At 54.1% G+C, this 25,241-nt stretch overlaps 1 protein-coding gene across 2 annotated transcripts in view; it reads left to right on the forward strand.

The window, feature by feature from the left end:
* The window catches only part of TANGO6 (transport and golgi organization 6 homolog), a 215,913-nt gene that overhangs the window by 140,840 nt on the left and 49,832 nt on the right, over positions 1-25,241 (forward strand). For both annotated transcript variants that reach the window (XM_061575945.1, XM_061575946.1), the window contains exon 19: positions 23,700-23,851. In XM_061575945.1, coding sequence (XP_061431929.1) covers positions 23,700-23,851 — 152 coding nt within the window. The remainder of the gene's footprint in view (positions 1-23,699; positions 23,852-25,241) is intronic.

Below are 25,241 nucleotides of genomic sequence, written 5' to 3' on the forward strand. Positions count from 1 at the left end.
TTTGCGAGTGCGACCTGGTTCACCGACATGACGGAAGCAAAACGAATAAAGCACAGCGACGCGTGGCAACCGACAGCGTCCCGTGAGTGAATCAGCGTCAGAATAATGAGTTCCCCTGCCCAGCGCAAGTTGGCTCGGGCAGAATTATTCGTACGGCGATCGTAGTGCAAATGAAATAAATATTACATTAAAATAATACTGTACTGTACGTCGACAAGTCAGACAATTTAAGAGTGAGGCAAGTGCTGATGTCTGCTCAGTTAGTTTGTAACAGGCTAGGAAGAAGTTGGCAAGCACTGGTGAGTAGTTGGATAATTAAATATCGGTGAGGGGTAGTTTCCGCTACTAGTAGACTGTCAGCCAGTTGGTCAAAGATACAAACAACGTGTGGCTTTGACAATAATGGACCCATTGTCCTTGCCACCTGATTGGCCTGCTCCAGAGCCTTGTCTCACCGGTGTTAGACCAGAGAACGCCTGAAGGCAAACACCGCACAAAGACATTGTAACCACGCAAGCGTGCAACACTTGATGCCTTGTGATCGGCGTGTATTTGTTGTTTGAACGTCTTCCCTTCCCAAGGTCCATCTCCAAGCTCTGCGGTCCTCTATATATCTTAAAGGTTGTTATCGTCCAGTTAACGAGTGCTTACACGTGGGAGGAAACCGGAGCACCCGGTGAAAGCCCCACATGTGCGAGGGGGAAACGCTCGATCCATTTGTTCAGACGGAATAGGTGCGGTTCCCACTATTGCTGTGCCGCCTTCGCCTGGCAAGCCAGGGTACGGCGACGCTTTCATGCCCACGGGAGAAAGGAGTTTCACAACATCTGTGTATGTGCGCAGTGATCCCACGAACCCTCACTGCTGCCACCACGGTGCTGCAGGATTACAGGAAGCCACGTGCAGCGTAGCCACCATGGCCCGGCTTGTAATGATCCCAACCAGGGCCATCAGAATGAGAATATGTTTCGATATCTACAGTGAGGGAAAAAAGTATTTGATCCCCTGCTGATTTTGTACGTTTGCCCACTGACAAAGAAATGATCAGTCTATCATTTTAATGGTAGGTTTTTTTGAACAGTGAGAGACAGAATAACAACAACAAAAATCCAGAAAAACGCATGTCAAAAATGTTGTTATAAACTGATTTGCATTTTAATGAGGGAAATAAGTATTTGACCCCTCTGCAAAACATGACTTAGTACTTGGTGGCAAAACCCTTGTTGGCAATCACAGAGGTCAGACGTTTCTTGTAGTTGGCCACCAGGTTTGCACACATCTCAGGAGGGATTTTGTCCCACTCCTCTTTGCAGATCTTCTCCAAGTCATTAAGGTTTCGAGGCTGACGTTTGGCAACTCGAACCTTCAGCTCCCTCCACAGATTTTCTATGGGATTAAGGTCTGGAGACTGGCTAGGCCACTCCAGGACCTTAATGTGCTTTTTCTTGAGCCACTTCTTTATTGCCTTGGCCGTGTGTATTGGGTCATTGTAATGCTGGAATACCCATCCACGACCAATTATCAATGCCCTGGCTAAGGGAAGGAGGTTCTCACCAAATATTTGATGGTACATGGCCCCGTCCATCGCCCCTTTGATGCAGTGAAGTTGTCCTGTCCCCTTAGCAGAAAAACACCCCCAAAGCATAATGTTTCCACCTCCATGTTTGACGGTGAGGATGGTGTTCTTGGGGTCATAGGCAGCATTCCTCCTCCTCCCAACACGGCGAGTTGAGTTGATGCCAAAGAGCTCCATTTTGGTCTCATCTGACCACAACACTTTCACCCAGTTGTCCTCTAAATCATTCAGATGTTCATTGGCAAACTTCAGACGGGCATGTATATGTGCTTTTTTGAGCAGGGGGACCTTGCCGTCACTGCAGGATTTCAGTCCTTCACGGCGTAGTGTGTTACCAACTGTTTTCTTGGTGACTATGGTCCCAGCTGCCTTGAGATCATTGACAAGATCCTCCCGTGTAGTTCTGGGCTGATTCCTCACCGTTCTCATGATCATTGTAACTCCACAAGGTGATATGTTGCATGGAGCCCCAGGCCAAGGGAGATTGACAGTTCTTTTGTGTTTCTTTCATTTGCGAATAATCGCACCAACTGTTGTCACCTCACCAAGCTGCTTGGCGATGGTCTTGTAGCCCATTCTAGCCTTGTTGAGGTCTACAATTTTGTCCCTGACATCCTTAGAGAGCTCTTTGGTCTTGGCCATGGTGGAGAGTTTGGAATCTGATTGATTGATTGTTTCTGTGATCAGGTGTCTTTTATACAGGTAGCAAGCTGAGATTATGAGCACTCCCTTTAAGAGTGTGATCCTAATCTCAGTTCGTTACCTGTATAAAAGACACCTGGGAGCCAGAAATCTTTCTGATTGAGAGGGGGTCAAATTCTTAGTTTCCCTCAGTAAAATGCTAAATCAATTTATAACATTTTTGACATGCGTTTTTCTGGATTTTGTTGTTGTTATTCTGTCTCTCGCTGTTCAAATAAACCTACCATTAAAATTATAGACTGATCATTTCTTTGTCAGTGGGCAAACGTACAAAATCAGCAGGGGATCAAATACTTTTTTCCCTCACTGTATACTGGAGGAATCCAATGAGCTATGAAGCTCTTTTTTCACAGATGTCCAGTCGAGGCACGGGGTCAGAACGTTACAGCACACAATACAAGAACACGATAGGAGTGCAAAGGAGACGTAAAGGTAAACAAATCACAATTTAAAAATATACAAATTTAACTTGACTATAATTTCTGATCTTACCTGTTAAAGCCCACTGAGCTGTCTAGCTTGTTTTTTCGGAAGCGACGTGGCCAATACGAATGATAGCTCAGCGAAGTGGCTTGTCGTCGTGTGGACATTTACAGCAGCAAAAATATCTCAATAATCTTAAACACGTGTTTTGTTCAACGTGAAGGTAAAAAAAAACGGACGACTCCGGAGAATGACTGCACACGCTCAACAAAAAAACCCAACGTAAAATTTGGTTCCATATATAATGTGCCTAAATCTCAGCTCTTGAGAATTAAAAAAAGTATCGTTTCAACCATTGGGCTGGTAGCAAAATGCTGCCCTCTTGCTGTTACGCACCAGGGTCTGCTCGCAAGAAGCGGGGCTCTGGGATGTAGCTCTGTGATGTCCGCTTCCTTGGGGCCGTTCTCTCTCCGACGCGCAAGGGGAAGTCACGCTGCTCTGCTGGTTGCGCCGAGCGAATTGTTAATCCAGTGGCATTGATAGGACAGTCGGGATGAAATCGAGGGCAGTTCTATATACATACACACACAAAAGAATCGGGAGGGCTCGGAAGCCCCTGCAGAGTCCTAATAAGTGCAGCGTTAGGCATATACGGCGATACATTTATAATGGGATATAAGATGTAAGCATGACTGTGTAAAGCTTAAGGACATTGTCTAGCGTTTCGTAAATATTTGTTAATGGTGGATTTTTTTTCGTTGTAAATTTTTTTTTTAAACATCTCCAAATCAGATAGATGCAAGCGATCTTGTCCATCTGTTTCTCGTTTCTCCGTCTCCTCTAGAGGGAGCAACAATAGTGATTCATGCCTCTCAGTGCTTACACGCACACACGCACACACACACGCATAAACACGCACACACGCGCACACACACGCACACACGTGCGCACACACACGCACGCACGCACGCGGACACACACACGGCGTACACACGGCGTACACACGCGCACACACACACGGCGTACAGAGGAGGAGACAAGCACGCCCTTAACTTCTAGTAACTTAACACGAGTTTCACTTAACACCGAGTTTCACTTAACACGAGTTTCACTGAACACGAGTTTCACTTAACACGAGTTTCACTTCACTTAACACCGAGTTTCACTTAACACGAGTTTCACTTCACTTAACACGAGTTTCACTTAACACCGATTTTCACTTTACACGAGTTTCACTTAACACCGAGTTTCACTTAACACCGAGTTTCACTTAACACGAGTTTCACTGAACACGAGTTTCACTTAACACGAGTTTCACTTCACTTAACACCGAGTTTCACTTAACACGAGTTTCACTTAACACGAGTTTCACTTAACACGAGTTTCACTTAACACGAGTTTCACTTCACTTAACACCGAGTTTCACTTAACACGAGTTCACTTAATACGAGTTTCACTTAACACCGAGTTCCTTGAGCCACTCAGAGCCACGCCCACTGAGCCACTCAGAGCCACGCCCACTGAGCCACTCAGAGCCACGCCCACTGAGCCACTCAGAGCCACGGTTGAGTCACAGTTGACCACCAGGCGTTGTTGAGGCCTGGCTCAGACCAGAGCCGAGGCTGAGTCGTGACTAAGAACCTGCCGCACCTCGGTGTAGCTTAACCCTGGTGTAGTAGTAACAATCATAACAATATAACATAACAATGCCACTGTTCTAAGCCCTCGCGATTGTCAGGCATTGCCCGAACTTCCCATCCTGGGTTCCAAGAGTAAATTCTTTGTCGCCTGCTTTAATTGTCCACGTAACTGCATTTAATAAATTTCTCTCGTTTTTAAATGGTAATTCACAACACTGTTTCTTTGCCAGTCAGTTACTTTGATGGGCAATCGGGGGACACTTTCTTGAAGCCGTTGAACTCGTTCTTACGAAGGCGTAGTCGTCGTCATCAGCTCCGATCTATTCACTGACAAATTTCGCACCCCCCATGCCGTCGGGATCATTCCACCATACTTCACCGTTCTCGTCGGCATCGCTCGACGAAGGGGCTTTAAATATTGCGGCGGTGGGGGGCCCGCGGGGGTACGCAGGTTCCTGGCCCGGGAATCACTTTCGGGAAGTTTCTGCCGCTAACCGCTGCGCCACCGTTCTACCCAATAAAAGGCTGGGATTTTGTGGGGGGGGCGCAAGGGGGTTTGGGGTTGAGTGGTGGGGGGGGGGGAGACGAAGGTTGTTGAGGAAGGGCCTCGGTGAGCTTTGGGCTTTTGGCAACGGAGTTACCAGCGCCCCCCCCCCCCCCCCATGTCTCTCCGCAGCAGCAGCAGCAGGAGCTTCTCCACAACAAACAGCGGCATTTCATTTCCAGCTGGGCCCCCCCCGCCTCCTCCTCCTCGTGAGCTCTCCCTGATTGCCTTCAATTCCCTTGCAAACAAAGTAACGGGGGGGAGGGGGGTGGACGTGGTGCGATTGCGGTGCAGTGCAGGCTGGATCGGATCATGTGGAGGGGGGGGGGGAGTGGCGGTGGCGGGGAAGAGAGAGTGTCATTGTTTTGGCTCGGATGCGTGCGCACGTGCGCGCCGTGCCGTGCGTACGTACGCGCGCGCAGTGCCACATGAAAGGTTGTGAGTGGCGGGTCTGTTCCCAATTAGCTGCGACCTGTCGCTCACGCGCTTGCTCGGAACGGGGCAACGGAAAGCGGAGTCGGGTTTGTTTGGAGGGGAGTGAGGGCGGGGGGGGGCCTTGGTTTTTAACGAGGTGGTGGGGGGGAGGCGAGAGGAGAGGCTTTTTGGCCTCGCGTACAATGAGCCGTGGAGCGGTGGGGGGTGGGGGCGGTCGATCGGTCGGTCGGATGAATCGCTTGTGGCGACGTCGACGTGCAAACGCGATGCCTCCGCACGGTGTTCGCTCGCTCGATCGAAAAGTGCGAGAAGGAGGCAACGAGCCGGCCCCAAATCCCCCACGCACACCCCCCCCGAGCTCTGCAGTCCCCTATATGCCAAGGCAGTCAAGTTAGCGGTGAGCGTTCATGCACGTCGGAGGAAATCGGAGCGCCCGGAGAATACCCCACCGCGTGCGAGGGAACAACACTCTATCCCACGCAGATTGAACTGGCGGAGTCCACATTGGCTGTTCCGCCTTCTCCTGGCGAGCCACTGGGTACGGCACCTCCTCAGTGCCCGCGGGAAAGGAGTTGGAACGGATGGAGCTCAGTCCACACTTTGCCGTGCCTCCTTCTCGTGGCGAGCCGCGGGTACGGCACGTCCTCGACACATTTGTGCGGTGATCCACCAACCCCAGCTGCTGCTGCTGCTGCTTCCTCCACAGCGCTGGATCACCGGCTGCCACATGCAGCAGCAGCGTAGCCGCCGCCACCACCGCCGCCCGTCTAAGAAGATTTCCCCACTTTGACAGTACCGGCGGTACGATATCTGAGCTCCCCGGTACGCGGGGCGAAACGTCGGACATCGTGCCGAAAGACACGAAAACATGGGGAGAGAGCTCCGTACTGCACAGGCTTGAGCCGCAGAGAGATGCGCAGAAGTCTATCATTTTTTTTCGTCTGTTTCACTCAGATGTTTCGCAGGCACGCTTGCGAAGGTCGTAGATTGCCGCGCGATAACAGCAAGGCGATGACGGTTTGTTGAAATAGTTATGTTTTGGATTATGACTATTTGAAAAAGATAGTACAACTGGAGGAAGTCTGCAGAGACGTCTGGTGGAAAACTCCGCAGCGGTCAGCAAACTCTGCCACCCAGTGCCTCGCACGTGGCTCCACGCACAGCGCCCGTCTCTTAGGGGTGCAGAGCGATTCGGGGCGACTGCCCCAGGCCCCGCACTTTGGGGGGGAGGAGGCCCGCGCTTTGACGTCACGGCGCCTGATGTAATACCTCCAGTTTAGTTGGGCTGACGGTGGTCGTGGGGGTGGTGGGGAGCGGGAGTGGATCGGTGAGCGCGCTGCGCTACGAACCTGGCAACTCGGGTTCTACTCCTGCTCACGGCCGACCAACACCCAGTGATGATTATCTGAACCGGTCCTGGGCCCACCCCCATAGGTCGACTCAGACTCAAATGAGTACCCAGTGCGGTGTGTAAACATCGCCACTCGGGGAGACAAAGGCAGCCTGGGCGGGGTGCTGGCCACCCACCTCCTCGTGTGCCGTGCCGGCCTTCATATGTCCCCGCTAACAGCACTCGCCCCAACAGCCTGTTAAGGTTACACGGGGGATCTTTGGTGTCACAGTTGTGACGCGGGGAATTTCTAAAGGCTACGCCGTGCTGGACGTGAGATTGGGGCTGGTCGACATTGAAGGTCCGGTGTCAACCGTGCAACGGTTGAGGGATCTCGCAGAAGGAAGGGAGAGAGATGCAGCGAGGAACGGTGGCCCAGCTGGTAACACGTGTTCCTGCACGGCAAGCAGGCCCTGGGTTCGATTCCCGGCCGTGGTCAGGTGACATCCGCGGAGGGCGATATCTGGCGCCCCTTCCCTCCTTCACCAACCCGCGCTGACCAAAGTGGTGAGGAGTGGTCAAACAACCCCCCCCCCCCCCCCCCCCGCGGCGTGGGGGAGGGATTCATCCAGCCGTGGAATGACAGGACTGTGAATTATTATTATTCGGGCCCAAATGAGCTCTCGTTACTAAACCTCAGACCAATCAATCAATTACCCAATTTACCAGTTTTCAGGCTCATGATAAATAGTAATAATAAGGAGACGTGTAAAGAATGCGCTGCCGTGCCAAAACATGCCCGGCGAGATGCGTGCATCGGATTATGCGAGACATGCATATCACGTTGTAGGCGTGCATGTCAGAATACAGTTTTCTCTCCATGCAGATGTTTCCGTTTGGCTCACGATCTCGGTGAAGGAGACGCACATTGCAGGACAAACCGGAAGGACGCCGCAAACCGGACGGACGGAACAAACCGGATGGACGGAACAAACCGGACGGACGGCACAAAGCAGGCACAGACCGTACAATCCAGACGGGCAGCGCAAGCTAGACTTCACAAATGATACGGGGCATTTAAGGGGCGAGGCAGACGGCACATGGGGCACAACACCAGCAAGACGAGCAAGTACAGCTGTGGCAGAACGAGACTATGTCATCTCTGTGCCAGCGATGCCAGCCTGGGAGCTTGCCATCGTTAACCGGGCAGCGTGTCCCTCTCACCCGTAGCTTGCCACGGGCTCCCCCCCCACCCGCCTCGCCGATGGCGGCACGGGGAAGTACTTGCGGATATTATTTGGCCCTTTTGAACCCCTCGGTGTCCGCCTATCTAAGCTCGCCATCGTGGACCCGGGGACTGGCAAGTGGGGGTGGGAGGGGGCAGCCCGGTCAGAGGTCACGACCCCCGGCCGCCATATATTGCTTCCTGCGGAGCACTCTATCCGCTCAGGTTTCCTGCCGAACGGTGGGGGGGTTTTGGTTTTATTTTTTCTGGGCCCAGGGAATCGCCGACGATCGTTCGTCATCTTCAAACGGAAGCTGTGAGCAGCCCGTCGCGTCGACAAATTTACTCCCAACTATTGTCGTCGTTGTCGTCGTTATGGATTATTATATTGACGAAGTGGCTAAGCGTGCCAAAAAATCTGAAGCTCGTTCTTTTTTGTTGCCAAGCGCATCCCGCGGGGAGTGATGATAACGGCGGTGTCGCTGATTTTGCGTTGCCCGCCGCCAAGGTATTAATCGCGGGCGGATTTGGCAAACGTCATACCGGCGTTCATCTGAAGAAAAGTGACCGGCCTGTCGGCAGAACGCCGTGCTTATGTCATAATGCGTTTACACGCTCCGGGAAAGGGTGACGGAAAGAAAAAAAAAGCAGCCTGTCGATGACAAATGTCGAATCGCATTTTTATCTTCTACAGGGTTCACACTTGCGACCCTGGACTTGCGATCCAGAGGTCGGCGGTTCGATCCCATCTCCCGGTGCGCGGGGAAGTAAAAATAACAGAGCAAGTTTCTGGGCTCACCGCAGTTTAGTCGATCGGCGGGCCTCGTGCTCCTCGGGGGTAGTACTCCATAATAAGCCGAAGTAACCCCTTAAGGTGGTCTCTGCAGGGGGTGCCTCGTGCGAAGAGAGAGATGATTCGGCACCCGCCCGGCAGGGTGGAAGGGAGAGGCATCGCCGGTGCGATGGCGTGAGCGCACGTGGCGGGAACGTTGCCCAGCAAGCGCGCGCCATCTGGCCAATCTGTGTGCCCGTAATTGACCCCGCGAAGCCATCGGCGGGGGGCGGCTATCGTTGTACAGCCGAGCTCCGACGCCAGAATATCGCCAATGACCCACAATTAGCACAATTGCCTGATTTTCCCCCATCCCGAGGGGTTGGGCTGTCGGGTCGGACAAAGCCTGCGTTTCATTGCTCCTGTCCCATCCGCGCTTGCTCGCTTGCGTGCGCATGCACGCGCAGGTTGTCTCCGGGCACTCCGGTTTCTTCGCCCACGAAGACCAGAATCGCAACGCTACAAAAAAATCTGAATTCTAATCTGGTTTGCCAAATGTTACGGAGCGTGGAAACTTTCGTGAAGAGGAAGTATCCAGAGTGGCCGAGGATTTTCGCGGTCGGTGTGAAGAAAAATTTGTTTTAATATTATTAAAGATTTTTAGAGAGCCTTCACTCGAGGCGCTTGACATAGTTGGAGACGGCGATCGAGGGGTCACTTAGGGATCACGAAAGGGCGACAGGGGAGGGATAGGAAGAGGTGGGAGGGCGAGGGGAGGGAAGAGAATGGGCGACACAGAAGAGGTGAGGAGGCTTTAAGGGAGGACAGTGCTGAGTCTATGGGCGGTGTTGAGTCTATCGGTAGTGTTGAGTCTATTGGCAGTGTTGAGTCTATGGGCAGTGCTGAGTCTATGGGCAGTGCTGAGTCTATGGACAGTGTTGAGTCTATCGGTAGTGTTGAGTCTATTGGCAGTGTTGAGTCTATGGGCAGTGCTGAGTCTATGGGCAGTGCTGAGTCTATTGGCAGTGCTGAGTCTATGGGCAGTGTTGAGTCTATGGGCAGTGTTTAGTCTATGGGCAGTGTTAAGTCTATGGGTAGTGTTGAGTCTATGGGCAGTGCTGAGTCTATGGGTAGTGTTGAGTCTATGGTGCAGTGTTGAGTCTATGGTGCAGTGTTGAATATATGGGCAGTGTTGAGTCTATGGGCAGTGTTGAGTCTGTGGTAAGTGTTGAGTCTATGGGCAGTGTTGAGTCTATGGGCAGTGCTGAGTCTATGGGCAGTGTTGAGTCTATGGTGCAGTGTTGAGTCTATGGGCAGTGCTGAGTCTATGGGCAGTGCTGAGTCTATGGGCAGTGTTGAGTCTATGGTGCAGTGTTGATCTATGGTGCAGTGTTGAGTCTATGGGCAGTGGAGGGGTGCAAGGATCGGGCACGGGGGTTGGGTCGAGGGACAGAGAGAGACTCAGAGAGAGAGACATAGAGAGAGACATAGAGAGACACAGAGAGAGACACAGAGAGAGACACAGAGAGGGAGAGACACAGAGAGGTACACAGAGAGAGACACAGAGAGACACAGAGAGAGACAGAAAGAGAGATAGAGAGACAAGATTGTGGACGGAGGTGTCGAGAGGAGGAGGGGGGCTTGGAGGGAGGTGAGAGAGGCGACATGGCGAGGATGATGGGGGCAAGGCCACGTAGAGGTTTAGAGACTCGCAGCGCCCGGCACCTCAGAATTCGGCGTCGCAGTAAGCGGGGCAGCCGGTGAAGCCGCAGGGGGAAGAGGCGAGAATTGAGGACGAGGTCAAATAATAATATAAATTATATTGGCTTTGGATTTGTCAGTGGTGTATATCCAGTGGGGTGGGGCGGCGTGGGGGGGCTAATAGAGGCGCGTGTTACAGAGTTACACCACTGCAGTTATCTTCTTCCCTCGTCACGTCCCATGAGCTCTCGATTTCAGCAGTGAACCGATAAGAGCTCCGGCGGGTGCAGCACATGCACCAAGGCGTTCTGTAACAAAGCACATTTTTTTCTGTAGGAGGGGGGCCAGGGACCCCCCGACGGGTCGAGATTTCCCCATCGGTAAAAAAATGGGTCAAAATGAGTCAAAGGAGGGGGGGGGTCTCTGTGTGCACGTGATTGATGGAGGTGGGACCTTGGTGCCAAAGCGGTGGGTCCCCCCCGCCCGCCCACACCCAGGGCACAACGGCAGAGGGGTCGGCCGCGTTTGGCGAAGGTTGCGGTGTGAGTTGCAGTGAGCAAGGCTCTCGAGACTCTCTGTGTGTGTGTGCGTGCGCGTGTCCGTGCGCCAGGTCGAGTGGACGGGGATTTGGAGGAGGGTGTGGGTTTGGGCTGGGGGCAATCGCTGTGACTTTGTGGGGGAGATTACTGGGGAGATGATGGGCCACTTGACGGGGAGATGGGCAAAGGAGATCAATGGAGAGGTGCTAGGGAGGGACATTATGGGGGGCGGGGGTGCGAGATGCAGAGACTGTTTTGGGAGAGTGACAGAGAGAGAGTGTGGACATGGTGAGGAGAGTGACAGAGAGAGTGGAGATGGTGGGGAGAGTTACAGAGAAAGAGAGTGGAGATGGTGGGGAGAGTGACACAGAGAGAGTGGAGATGGAGGGGAGAGTGACAGAGAGAGTGTGGAGATGGTGGGGAGAGTGACAGAGAGAGAGAGAGTGGAGATGGTGGGAAGAGTGACAGAGAGAGTGGAGTTGGTGGTGAGAGTGACAGAGAGAGAGTGGAGATGGTGGGGAGAGTGACAGAGAGAGTGTGGAGATGGTGGGGAGAGTGACAGAGAGAGTGGAGTTGGTGGTGAGAGTGACAGAGAGAGAGAGTGGAGATGGAGGGGAGAGTGACAGAGAGAGAGAGTAGAGATGGAGGGGAGAGTAGCAGAGAGAGAGAGAGTGTGGAGATGGTGGGGAGAGTGACAGAGAGAGAGAGTAGAGATGGAGGGGAGAGTAGCAGAGAGAGAGAGAGTGTGGAGATGGTGGGGAGAGTGACAGAGAGAGAGAGTGTGGAGATGGTGGGGAGAGTGACAGAGAGAGAGAGTGTGGAGATGGTGGGGAGAGTGACAGAGAGAGAGAGTGTGGAGATGGTGGGGAGAGTGACAGAGAGAGAATGGAGATGGTGGGGAGAGTGACAGAGAGAGAGAGTGTGGAGATGGTGGGGAGAGTGACAGAGAGAGAGAGTGTGGAGATGGTGGGGAGAGTGACAGAGAGAGAGAGTGTGGAGATGGTGGGGAGAGTGACAGAGAGAGAATGGAGATGGTGGGGAGAGTGACAGAGAGAGTGTGGAGATGGTGGGGAGAGTGACAGAGAGAGAGTGGAGATGGTGGGGAGAGTGACAGAGAGAGAGAGTGGAGATGGTGGGGAGAGGGACAGAGAGAGTGTGGAGATGGGGGGGAGAGCGACAGAGAGAGTGTGGAGATGGTGGGGAGAGTGACAGAGAGAGAGAGTGGAGATGGAGGGGAGAGTAGCAGAGAGAGAGTGTGGAGATGGTGGGGAGAGTGACAGAGAGAGAGAGTGGAGATGGAGGGGAGAGTGACAGAGAGAGTGTGGAGATGGTGGGGAGAGTAGCAGAGAGAGAGAGTGGAGATGGAGGGGAGAGTAGCAGAGAGAGAGAGTGGAGATGGTGGGGAGAGTGACAGAGAGAGTGTGGAGATGGTGGGGAGAGTGACAGAGAGAGTGTGGAGATGGTGGGGAGAGTGACAGAGAGAGTGTGGAGATGGTGGGGAGAGTGACAGAGAGAGTGTGGAGATGGTGGGGAGAGTGACAGAGAGAGTGTGGAGATGGTGGGGAGAGTGACAGAGAGAGTGTGGAGATGGTGGGGAGAGTGACAGAGAGAGAGAGAGTGGAGATGGTGGGGAGAGTAGCAGAGAGAGTGTGGAGATGGTGGGGAGAGTGACAGAGAGAGTGTGGAGATGGTGGGGAGAGTGACAGAGAGAGAGAGTGGAGATGGTGGGGAGAGTGACAGAGAGAGAGAGAGTGGAGATGGTGGGGAGAGTGACAGAGAGAGAGAGAGAGTGGAGATGGTGGGGAGAGTGACAGAGAGAGAGAGAGTGGAGATGGAGGGGAGAGTAGCAGAGAGAGTGTGGAGATGGTGGGGAGAGTGACAGAGAGAGAGAGTGGAGATGGTGGGGAGAGTGACAGAGAGAGAGAGAGTGGAGATGGTGGGGAGAGTGACAGAGAGAGAGAGAGTGGAGATGGTGGGGAGAGTGACAGAGAGAGAGAGAGTGGAGATGAAGAGCAGAGTGACAGAGAGAGAGAGAGTGGAGATGGTGGGGAGATTGGCAGAGAGAGAGAGAGTGGAGATGGTGGGGAGATTGGCAGAGAGAGAGAGTGGAGATGGTGGGGAGAGTGGCAGAGAGAGAGTGTGTGGAGATGGTGGGGAGAGTGGCAGAGAGAGAGTGGAGATGGTGGGGAGAGTGACAGAGAGAAAGTGGAGATGCAGGGGAGAGTGGCAGAGAGAGTGTGGAGATGGAGGGGAGAGTAACAGAGAGAGAGAGAGAGTGGAGATGGTGGGGAGAGTGGCAGAGAGAGAGAGTGTGGAGATGGAGGGGAGATTGGCAGAGAGAGAGAGAGTGGAGATGGTGGGGAGAGTGACAGAGAGAGAGTGGAGATGGAGGGGAGATTGGCAGAGAGAGAGAGAGAGTGTGGAGATGGAGGGGAGATTGGCAGAGAGAGAGAGAGAGTGTGGAGATGGTGGGGAGAGTGGCAGAGAGAGAGAGTGGAGATGGTGGGGAGAGTGGCAGAGAGAGAGTGGAGATGGTGGGGAGAGTGACAGAGAGAAAGTGGAGATGCAGGGGAGAGTGGCAGAGAGAGAGTGTGGAGATGGAGGGGAGAGTGGCAGAGAGAGAGAGAGTGGAGATGGAGGGGAGAGTGGCAGAGAGAGAGAGTGGAGATGTTGGGGAGATGAACGTGGCTTGGTGGGGGGCTGGTGGTGTGATTGGTGGTGCCACGTGGGCGTTTCACCTCCTTGTCCGTGTGTGGCTGCTACGCCGCTGGCGAACGGAGAATTGGGAGTTGTGGGGGGCGGGGGTTTGAAGTGTGGGGGGTGTGCGGGAGCCTCGGTGAGTGGGAAGTTTTGTTGCGCTCACATCTGGCAAGCATTACGCCTGAGAGAGAACAAGCCCCATTGTAAAGGCGAGAGCGAGGTGGAACGGGAGTGCGGGGTGTTGGGGGGGCAAGCGGGTGGCCGTGGCAGAGCCCCCTCTCGTCTCCCCCGTTAGCGGCAGCGGCCGACAGGATTTTGCCTTCCACCCCCTCGACGCGAACCTTGACCGCGACGACGCGGGCAGGGCTCGCGGGAGCGCAGCGACGGCCGAGCTTCTCCGTCACGGGCGACGGTGACGGCCGACCTGGCCGCGTGTCCCCCGCCCGCCCCCGCCCCCCGCCGAGCTCCCCGCCCGATCGGACTGAGAGCCGTCCTCCCCGCCGGAGGCCGGGAGATAATCGCCGGGCGACGGTCGGTCGCCCGGGTCGACGGCGGCATTCGTCGCAATTTCTCGCTTGGGGCACGGCCGTTCTCTTCGGAGGGGCGACGTCGTGGGCACGTTCGCTCCGCCGGCTGGCATTACATCATCATCGTCGTCATCGTCGTCGTCATCGTCGTCGTCATCGTCGTCGTCATCGTCACTCACTTGCCCATGTTGCCATCATTGCCGTGAAGCCACGACGTGTCTTGCCCAGGCCCACTTACACTCTCCGAACGGCTGACGTGCGTGCTGTCTCCGATGCACGTGTCCGCCGATTGGGCAGCGGGTTAGCGCTATGCTGTGCTACGAACCCGGCGACTCGAGTTCGACTCATGGTCAAATGGCCAACACCGGTGACGATTATCGGAAGCGGTCCTCGGCCTCCCCTAGGTCGACTCGGCCTCAAATGAGTACCTGGTGCGGTGTGTAGTAAACATCGCCGCTGGGGAGACAAAACGCGGCCGGGCGTGGTGCTGGCCACCCCCCCCCCCCTTGTGTGCCGTGGTTAGTGCTGCCCGGTAATGGCACTTGGCCCTAGCAGCCCACGTGGGTCACACGGGGGGGGGGATGGGGGGTGGGGGGAGTCTTCAGTCTTCGCCTTTGTTCGGTCAATATCGTAGGATCCACCCAACGATGACAACAATGGCAATTGTTTAACCTCGAAGAGCGTCTCGCTGGGGGCGAGGGTGGGGGGTGGTCCTGCCGTGGGTCGCGTGTCCACTGGGTCCGTCGAGGGGGATTATCCGGCAGTGGGGGGGGGGGGGGAAGAAATTGCCAATTCATTACGAAACAACATGAAGACATCGTTTAAGCCACTTCCAAAATATTTTTTGGGGGCCAAACGTTCCCCCAGTTAAAGCAACTTTTTGCGTGGAATTTTTTTTACAAATATTGAAAAAAATGTATGAAGCAAGCCTGGAGGTCGGCATGACTGTCTTAGATGAATCCCCGGCTCCGCGGCTTCTTCTCCCTCCGCCGACCTCAAAGCATCGTCCGACACGCTCCGAGCGCGAAACACGTGCTCGCGATTTCCGTGAAGATGAAGCCCCGATCAACCCCCGCCCCCCGCCACGGAGTTGGGGTTGGGTCGGCGGTGGGGGGGTAGCCCTGGGTTAGCCGCGAAGACGCGGAGGCGACACACTCCTCCTGGGGGTGCACGCTCACGCGCGCGTCAGCGGGGCGTTTAAGTCAGCGCTGCTGACTCACTGCTGCGTGGGTCTCTGTGCCTGCGCAATAACAACAAAAAGTGGGGGGGGGGGGGGGCGTTTCTTCTCTCTCATTCCGCTAATGAGTTGCAGGTTTTTAGGTTCTTTACAGAACAGTTGGTGGGAGAGCAGAGTCGGGGTGTGGGTGGAGTAGGGTTGGTGCGGGAGGTCCGTGGTGCGCGTGCGTGGGTCGTGGCGGAGGAGGTGAGGGACGCGGGGGTGGTGGCGTTTGCCAGCCCCCCCCTCCCGCTGTCATAAAGCGACGGAGGGAGAGCGCGGGAAAGAGCGTGGGAGACGGAGAGAGGGAGAGCGTGGGAGACGGAGAGAGGGAGAAAGTGTGGGAGAGAGATCGAGGCGAGCAAAACTTTTGACGAAAACGAAACGGTCACCGGCGTTTGTAACTCCCCGCGAATCCTCGTCGGAGAGCTACGTGGTCTCACGTCGACGTTACGAGCAAAAACCACCTTTGTCTCACCACCCCGCGTGCCCCTCCCCCCAACGCCCAGCTCGCATATGAAACGTAAAGGAAAACATCATGGGAGGACTCGAGCGTTGCGCGCCAAGTCTTGACAGCAAGCTGGAAAGCTTTGCGATTCCCCCCCCCCCCCTCCAAAACTCGTCTCTCAATTCCACGCTCGTCCCACTCGGAGCCTGTGGGCGCGGTAAAACAAATCTGTGTTTTAGATTCCCGTCAAAGAGTAAACTGCATGGCGATGATGATGATGCTAACTTCACGCACCGGGGCCGCGCGGAGTGACGCTGCCTCCAAGCGTCGTGCTGTGTGGGCCCCTCTCTCTCCCTCTCTCTCGCTCGCCAGACTCGTGGCCCCATCACAGAAATAGGGGTTCACATCGCCTGCCAAGCCACCAGCTGCAGCGTCTAGCCGAAGAACCACTCTTTCTCTCTCACCCCCCCCCCCCCCCCCGCGTCTAAATTCGACTGCTGGGAAGAGGCGCGCGGAGCGTCGTTTGTTCAGGGCGTCACTTCCCTCGCCGGCCCACCACGTGCGGCGCGCGCGCCCCGTGATGTCACCGTCTGGTTGCGCGCGTCTGAATTCGCTCTCTCTTCCGCTTGAATTCCCACGCAGCCCCCCCCCCCCCCCCCCCCACCTTAAGCATTTTCCATCGGCGATATTTGAGGAATTCTGGAAATTCGGGGGCCGCCGCCGCCGGGGTTGCCGCGTGCCGCCCCCGCGGCTTTTCTCTTCCACTCCCCCCAACCCACCCCCCCCCCCCCCGGCGAGTGAATGAACCGCGTCGGATCGCCGTCGTCACCGGCGCCGAGCGCGCCGCGATGGCCTCGCGTCGAGCCGTCGCCGCCGTGCTGCGTTAGTTACATTCTGCGCCGTCAATCCGCTGCCGGACAAAGGCCTCCCAAAGCCGCTGCCGCCGCCGCCACCACCTCCCGATCAAAATCAGATTTTGATAATTATCGATGTAGATTTCGCCGAAGCAACAGCATTAGGAAACGCGACAGCGCGTGACGGGAGGAGCCACCACGACAAAGGAGCTACCGTCTCCCACCCACGCGGCCCTCAAACTTTGGACATCACGGTGGCTGAGAGATGTTAACTACCTCGCCTGGTATTCAGGAGGTCGGGGGTTCGATCTCGACCCTGACGCCTGCTGTATATTTAGAGTTGGTGTGTCTCTCTCCCCGTGATCGCCCGGATTTTCTCCAGGGTCGTCCGGTTTTTCCCTCCACATTTAGAATCAGCATCACACGTTGAGAGTGTTTGGCTGCTGTACATTTCCACGTGATTAAGCCACTTCGTTGAGCTATCATTTGTGATAGCCAGGTGGTCGCTTCTGATAAAGAGCTACATAGCTCAGTGGGCCTTACCTGGTGAAATAAAATATTGTTGACAGAAGAGAGAGCGGCTAAAGCCGGGGTAGAGAGAGCGACTAAACTCAGGAGACAGGGAAGAAGAACACAGCATGTGCATGGGGTCCATTCCTAAACTTTCGACCAGTCCTAAATACCTGAGCCCGGAACGGTAATGACCTGCTCACAAACTTCCCCCCGCTCCCCCAAAGAAAATCCCTTCCTCCGCCCCCCCCGCCCCGCGCTCCCACCATCTGCTCAGATGAGTCCGGCGTGCCTGTGCCCGATACCGTCGATGCAACTGGTAATGCCGTCCAGAATGTCAGGATGTTGCAATGTGTGATGTGAGGGAGAATTTGGGATTCTGTGTTTGTCTCACCTGATGACGATTGCTTGTGTTGTGATCGAAACGCCGTGATCTATTAATTTTCTCTCTACATGACTTTACCGGAAGAACCAACGAGTGTTCAACGTACGTACAGAGCAGAGACGAAGCAGCAACAGGAGTGTGGATTTTAAGAAGGTGGACAGACACGAGATGAGTAACATACAACAACAACAAGAACGTCGGTGAGAACTGAGAGAGGTGACTCAAGCCAGCGAAGAGAGACCATAAAGACACCCATAGAGACACACACAGAGACATACGTGGAGACCCATAGAGACACAATATAAAGACAAGCCACAGCCATCCGACTGTGGCCATGCAAACCCACTGTGGCCTGCGCTCCTTCCACGGAGCAGGAGGAGGAACAGCGACGCGACACAAACTCCCCGTCTCTCTTATCTCTGCTGTAGCCCTCTCGTCGTGGCCAGCAGCAGCCTCAGACCTTGACATCGAGCAGCTGAGCACTTCGCCGCTCGCTGCCGCCATCGTCGCGCGCATGAACAGGACAGACCCACCTCGTACAATCCGCGGCAACCGTTCCCTCCCCTGGAGCTCAGTGGGGCCCCGTGCCAGTCTGAGAATATGAAGGCGTGGGGTCCGAGAGCCTCCCGAGCCTCTAGTTCGGTCCCCGAAGCGTCGGAACTCGCCTCCCGAAGATTCTTCCGGCACGTGGCGCGAAAACGTTGAACGCGGCGCTGGATAACGCCAACGGCACGTCGCGAGCGCGCCAGCGGGGAGGAGAGCCGATAATACGGTCGCCCGCGCACGCAAGCGGGACCGCTCCCTGGCGCCGACCCCGGCGCTGGCCGCTGCCTCCGAAATCTGAACGGCTTCACGTGTGCCCGACGACCACAGCCCAGGTGCCTGGCAGGCCGCTCGGTGTTGTTGTGGTTATTGTGGTTTTGGTTATTTACTGAGTGTGCCAGGTCAGCGCGGGTCAGTGAAGTTGGTCGGGGGGTGGCGGTGGTGGGGGTAGTGGGGGGGGGGTGTTGGGGGGGGGGTGCCCTGGACCGATTCGGAGATCGCTCTGCCACTGATTTTCAGCCTTTGCCGGGAATTGAGCTCAGATTTATGCGGGCTGGTAGTATGGTCAAACGACACCCCTTGACTCACGCGACGTGGGGAGGCCTTCATCCAGCAGTGGATTGGCAAGGGAGCTGTACGGTAATTATTGTCACGATGAAGCGGAGCAAATGGTGCAGTTGGGTTGGCGCACCGTGCTCTGAAACCGGGGCGACCCGAGTTCGATTCCCAGCCACTGGTTAACATCAGTGGCGAGCGGTGCCCGCGCTGATCTTTGGCCATGACCCCCCACCCCGCCCCCTTTACCAACCCACCACTGACACGACGCGGTCGTCAAGCAATGGCAGGGACCGACGTAGTACGGAGACGCCTCCATCGTCCGGCAGTGGACTGACAAATAGGCTGGATAATTATTGAATTGCCGCTGCCACATCCCGTTACGCCATGATGCATAGTGGCAGAAAGTCGTAACGTGTTTAGTTTTGGCCAACGATTGTTTTTTTTTGCTTTTTCATTTTATTTTTACGTACCCACTTTGCGGTCTGCAGCGATTTTCACAACTTTGGCTAAATGATTCGGGGCGTAAAATTACACCTTGAAACGTGAAAAAAAATCGTGTTTATTTGACATTTTTTTCGATAAAACTTCCATGAGAAACTAAACACACAAGTGAAAACATTGACTGCTTCGCTTCGCTGCCGTGAGAGCATTGTAGCAATCACAGTGGTGCAAGGCAGTTGCCTGCGATGGTTCCGCAGATGGCATCGCATGTGGCACAGTAGTCACGCAGTTGTCGCCTCTTTATTTTTTGGTCCCCACTGCGAAGACTTCTAGCACGTTACCCAGCCAGCTGTTGACTTAACTGCCCAGGCTACCTACCCATTCACTCGCCTACCTACCTACCGACCGACCCACCCATCTACCTACTTATTCACTCACCCTCCTACCTACTTACATTCTCAACCAGCTACCAATATATCCACTCACCTACTTACCTGCTCACCCAGCCACCTACCTACCCATTCACTCGCCTACCTACCGACCGACCCACCCATCTACCTACTTATTCACTCACCCTCCTACCTACTTACATTCTCAACCAGCTACCAATATATCCACTCACCTACTTACCTGCTCACCCAGCCACCTACCTACCCATTCACTCGCCTACCTACCTACCGACCCACCCATCTACCTACTTATTCACTCACCCTCCTACCTACTTACATTCTCAGCCAGCTACCAATATATCCACTCACCTACTTACCTGCTCACCCAGCCACCTACCTACCCATTCACTCGCCTACCTACCTACCGACCCACCCATCTACCTACTTATTCACTCACCCTCCTACCTACTTACATTCTCAACCAGCTACCAATATATCCACTCACCTACTTACCTGCTCACCCAGCCACCTACCTACCCATTCACTCGCCTACCTACCTACCGACCCACCCATCTACCTACTTATTCACTCACCCTCCTACCTACTTACATTCTCAACCAGCTACCAATATATCCACTCACCTACTTACCTGCTCACCCAGCCACCTACCTACCCATTCACTCGCCTACCTACCTACTCACTCAGCTACCTTATTATTCACTCACCCACCTACCAACCTACTTACCCAGATATCTACTCTCCATTCACTCACCCAACTACCTACTTATTGACTCACCTACCTACTTACCTACTCACCCAGCTAACTACCAATTCACTTACTCACCTACCTACAGTGAGGGAAAAAAGTATTTGATCCCCTGCTGATTTTGTACGTTTGCCCACTGACAAAGAAATGATCAGTCTATCATTTTAATGGTAGGTTTATTTGAACAGTGAGAGACAGAATAACAACAACAAAATCCAGAAAAACGCATGTCAAAAATGTTATAAATGTATTTGCATTTTAATGAGGGAAATAAGTATTTGACCCCTCTGCAAAACATGACTTAGTACTTGGTGGCAAAATCCTTGTTGGCAATCACAGAGGTCAGACGTTTCTTGTAGTTGGCCACCAGGTTTGCACACATCTCAGGAGGGATTTTGTCCCACTCCTCTTTGCAGATCTTCTCCAAGTCATTAAGGTTTCGAGACTGACGTTTGGCAACTCGAACCTTCAGCTCCCTCCACAGATTTTTCTATGGGATTAAGGTCTGGAGACTGGCTAGGCCACTCCAGGACCTTAATGTGCTTCTTCTTGAGCCACTCCTTTGTTGCCTTGGCCGTGTGTTTTGCGTCATTGTAATGCTGGAATACCCATCCACGACCCATTTTCAATGCCCTGGCTGAGGGAAGGAGGTTCTCATCCAAGATTTGACGGTACATGGCCCCGTCCATCGTCCCTTTGATGCAGTGAAATTGTCCTGTCCCCTTAGCAGAAAAACACCCCCAAAGCATAATGTTTCCACCTCCATGTTTGACGGTGGGGATGGTGTTATTGGGGTCATAGGCAGCATTCCTCCTCCTCCAAACACGGCGAGTTGAGTTGATGCCAAAGAGCTCCATTCTGGTCTCATCTGACCACAACACTTTCACCCAGTTGTCCTCTGAATCATTCAGATGTTCATTGGCAAATTTCAGACGAGCATGTATATGTGCTTTCTTGAGCAGGGGGACCTTGCGGGTGCTGCAGGATTTCAGTCCTTCACGGCGTAGTGTGTTACCAACTGTTTTCTTGGTGACTATGGTCCCAACTGCCTTGAGATCATTGACAAGATCCTTCCGTGTAGTTCTGGGCTGATTCCTCACCGTTCTCATGATCATTGCAACTCCACAAGGTGAGATCTTGCATGGAGCCCCAGGCCGAGAGAGATTGATAGTTCTTTTGTGTTTCTTCCATTTGCGAATAATCGCACCAACTGTTGTCACCTTCTCACCAAGCTGCTTGGCGATGGTCTTGTAGCTCACTCCAGCCTTGTGGAGGTCTCCAATCTTGTCCCTGACATCCTTGGAGAGCTCTTTGGTCTTGGCCATGGTGGAGAGTTTGGAATCTGATTGATTGATTGCTTCTGTGAACATGTGTCTTTTATACAGGTAACACGCTGAGATTAGGAGCACTCCCTTTAAGAGTGTGCTCCTAATCTCAGCTCGTTACCTGTATAAAAGACACCTGGGAGCCAGAAATCTTTCTGAATGAGAGGGGTTCAAATACTTTTTTCCCTCATTAAAATGCAAATCAATTTATAACAATTTTGACATGCGTTTTTCTGGATTTTGTTGTTGTTATTCTGTCTCTCACTGTTCAAATAAACCTACCATTAAAATTATAGACTGATCATTTCTTTTTCAGTGAGCAAACGTAAAAAATCAGCAGGGGATCAAATACTTTTTTCCCTCACTGTACCTACTCACCCAGCTGCCTAAATATTCACTCATCCACCTACCTACCGACTTACCCAGCTATCTACTATCCATTCACTCACCCATCTACCTACCTACTCACTCAGCTACCTACATATTCACTCACCTACCTACCTAATCACCCAGCTTCTTATCTACTCATTCGCTGACCCACTTCCCTACCAACTTACCCAGCTATCTACTATCCATTCACTCACCCATCTACCTACCTACTCACTCAGCTACCTACATATTCACTCACCTACCTACCTAATCACCCAGCTTCCTATCTACTCATTCGCTGACCCACTTCCCTACCAACTTACCCAGCTATCGACCCACCCACCCAGTCAGCTTCGTAAATTGATTAGCGAGTGGGGAAAGTGGAGCAGGTGCAGCACAACGGACGATCGCATCTGCTGGGCTGCCCACGCGCCCCGCGTCCATCGTTCCGCGCAACGCTCCTCCTGCGCACGCCTCTCCCCCTCCGCGAGCCTGTGGGGGGGCAGGGGGGGGGGCGTTTTTCCCGGTCTCGGAAGGTGCTGGCGGACGCGGCGGAGCGAGAGAGCGGCGCCGCGAATCACCTCGTTGCCGACGACACCAGCCCCGGGAATCTTTACGGGCGGCACCGAACTCCGCCTCCGAGTGGAATGTCCCCCGGCGCCTCCGCATGGCGGGGCAGGGGGGGTTCCGTGGGGAGTGCTGGGGGTGGCGGCGGGGACGGGGACGGGGGTAAATGTTTGATGGCGTTCGCCAAGAATGTGTCTTTGATTTCCTGCGCAATTACGAATAAACACGGTTCACGCCCGCGCGGAGCATGTAGCCATTGCTCAAAGTCTTGTGGCCGCCGGTGCCGAGAGCTCCCCGGACCCTACCCCTCCGACCCCGTCCCCTCGTGGAAAAAGCCCACACACACACACACGTGCACGAATGCGTGCGAGTTGAATAGCCAAAGTCTGTGCAACCTGCTTGCTGCGCTGCTTCGTACGGGCCTCCTGAGCACCACGTGTGTGCGCGGCAGAGCGAGGGAAAATCGTGAATTTAACACGTACGCTTTGGCGACCAATATCATCCATAGGTTTTTTTTTTTGGGTTAGATCCTGTAAATATATAAATGTGTCGTCATCAACAAAACAGGTGGACTTCTCCACAAATCTGGCTGTCGCCTGATGAAGCTGGTTGTAATTACTGGCGAAACGTCGTGCTCCGATTGTAAATGTTGTGGCTTGGCTCTCCAACACTAGTACTAGTGACGAATTGGCCACGTTCTGTTTACGTGATAACCCTTACTAGTTGGCTGTGTCGAGTGGTGGCGGGTTTTAACGACACTTCTATATATTTACGCGATCTAACCCAAAAAAAAACCTCTGTTATAGAAAATGGTGAAATATATCCGCCGCTCGATGTTCGTTATTTTCATCACGGTATTCGTCGTCGATATTTCCGTGATCGTCTTCTTCGCTATGGACATCATCGTCGACAACATTGCCATCGTCGCCATCATCACCTTTATGAACATCGTCATCATTAACATTACCCATAAGCATCATGAGTGTCATCATCATCATCGGCCATCATCACCAACGCAACTCTGCTGAAGTCATCTCATCGTGGCGGCAGCAGCAGCAGGAGACATCGACATTGGCATGGAGCTCCTGATGATGATGGCGGTGGTGATGCCGGTGGTGATGACAAGGGTGACGACGGTGATCGTAACGACTTGCGTAAACGTGTCCCCCCACACCCCTCCTGCCTTCCCCCTCCCGTCTCGTCAACCCCCGCAGGTGATGTGGCTCCGGCGCACCGCGACCGGCTGGTGCACGCCTTCCTGGTGGGCGCCCGTGACCCGGACCCGCTGGTGCGGGCGAGCAGCCTGTGCAACCTGGGCGAGCTGTGCGCCCTGCTCTCTCACTCGCTGGGCCCACTGGTGCACGAGGTTAGCACCACGGGCCGCTCCCCCCTCACCCCCCCCCCCCCCCCCCCGTGTATCCGTGCGCGTAAAGCAAGGTTAACTGGGAAGTAGTTCCGTGACGTCTCGTTCCGCCGCGGGCCGTTTGCTCAACAAGGGGGTGACGACCTCCGCTCCGTGAGAGATCCGAACGATGTGTGTGGGTGACGCGATGCTGACAGCAGCACCATTTACAAATTCGAGATTTCAAAGTAAGAGCAGCATTTGGTTAAATTAAAAGTGAATGTACAGAACACCGTTTAATCTACCGCCAGTCACCGAGGCGGAGATGCCCTTCTGGGGCCCTCTGAAGCTATGCACTTTTAAATAATCTTTATTGAAAACTCATTTCTGTTGAACTTCTTTTTGTGTTTAGTTTGTTATCCTGCCCCCCCCCCCGCCCATAACTTCGGATTAGCACGGTTGGCTATGTACGGTGCGAAAGAAGTTCAACGTGCCCAAGGTGCCCTCTGGGTGTGACGAATGATAACAAACATGCTTTCTGGTCATGCCCGACTTATGCAGAGTTCCATTAACATATTATGGGGGTATTCGATAAGATTGACGTGTAAAAAAAAAACAAGTATGAAAACTACCCTGTGGGGCCTTTGAGAAGTGGGACTGACTCGAGAACGGATCACTTTGTTCAGGAGTTTCAATGTAGCGGGCCAGGAAAGACCACATGGAGTACACATAACAATCAAGAACCCTGCTCCAATACTCAATGAAAGAAAATCCCTTCCTCCCCCCCCCCGCCGCCGCCGCCACCGCCTGCTCTCATGAGTCCGGCGTGCCTGTGCCCGATACCGTCGATGCACAGAGCAGAGGAGAAGCAGCAACAGGAGTGTGGGTTTTAAGAAGGTGGACAGACACGAGATGAGTAACATAAATGCGTCACGGATATCAGTGGGGGTATAACAACAACAAGAACATCGGTGAGAACAATGAGAGAGAGAGGCGAGTTTCGACATCTTGTACGTTTTGTAAGGAGCAAAGCAGAGAGTGATACAGCTATCGTGCTGTGAACGGGGACGTTGGGGGCGCCACGAGAAGCCGGGGAGGAGAGAGCGAGTGAAGCCGGGGTGGAGTGAGCGACTGAAGCCGGGGTGGAGAGAGCGACTGAAGCCGGGGTGGAGAGAGCGAGTGAAGCCGGGGTGGAGAGAGCGACTAGAGCCAGGGTGGAGAGAGCGACTGAAGCCGGGGTGGAGAGAGCGAGTGAAGCCGGGGTGGAGAGAGCGACTAAAGCCGGGGTGGAGAGAGCGACTAAAGCCGGGGTGGAGAGAGCGAGTGAAGCCGGGGTGGAGAGAGCGACTGAAGCCGGGGTGGAGAGAGCGACTGAAGCCGGGGTGGAGAGAGCGAGTGAAGCCGGGGTGGAGAG

The sequence above is a fragment of the Lethenteron reissneri genome, chromosome 60 (assembly GCF_015708825.2).
Source record: "Lethenteron reissneri isolate LAM-NWPU_2019-01 chromosome 60, ASM1570882v1, whole genome shotgun sequence".
Classification (NCBI taxonomy): Eukaryota; Metazoa; Chordata; class Hyperoartia; order Petromyzontiformes; family Petromyzontidae; genus Lethenteron; species Lethenteron reissneri.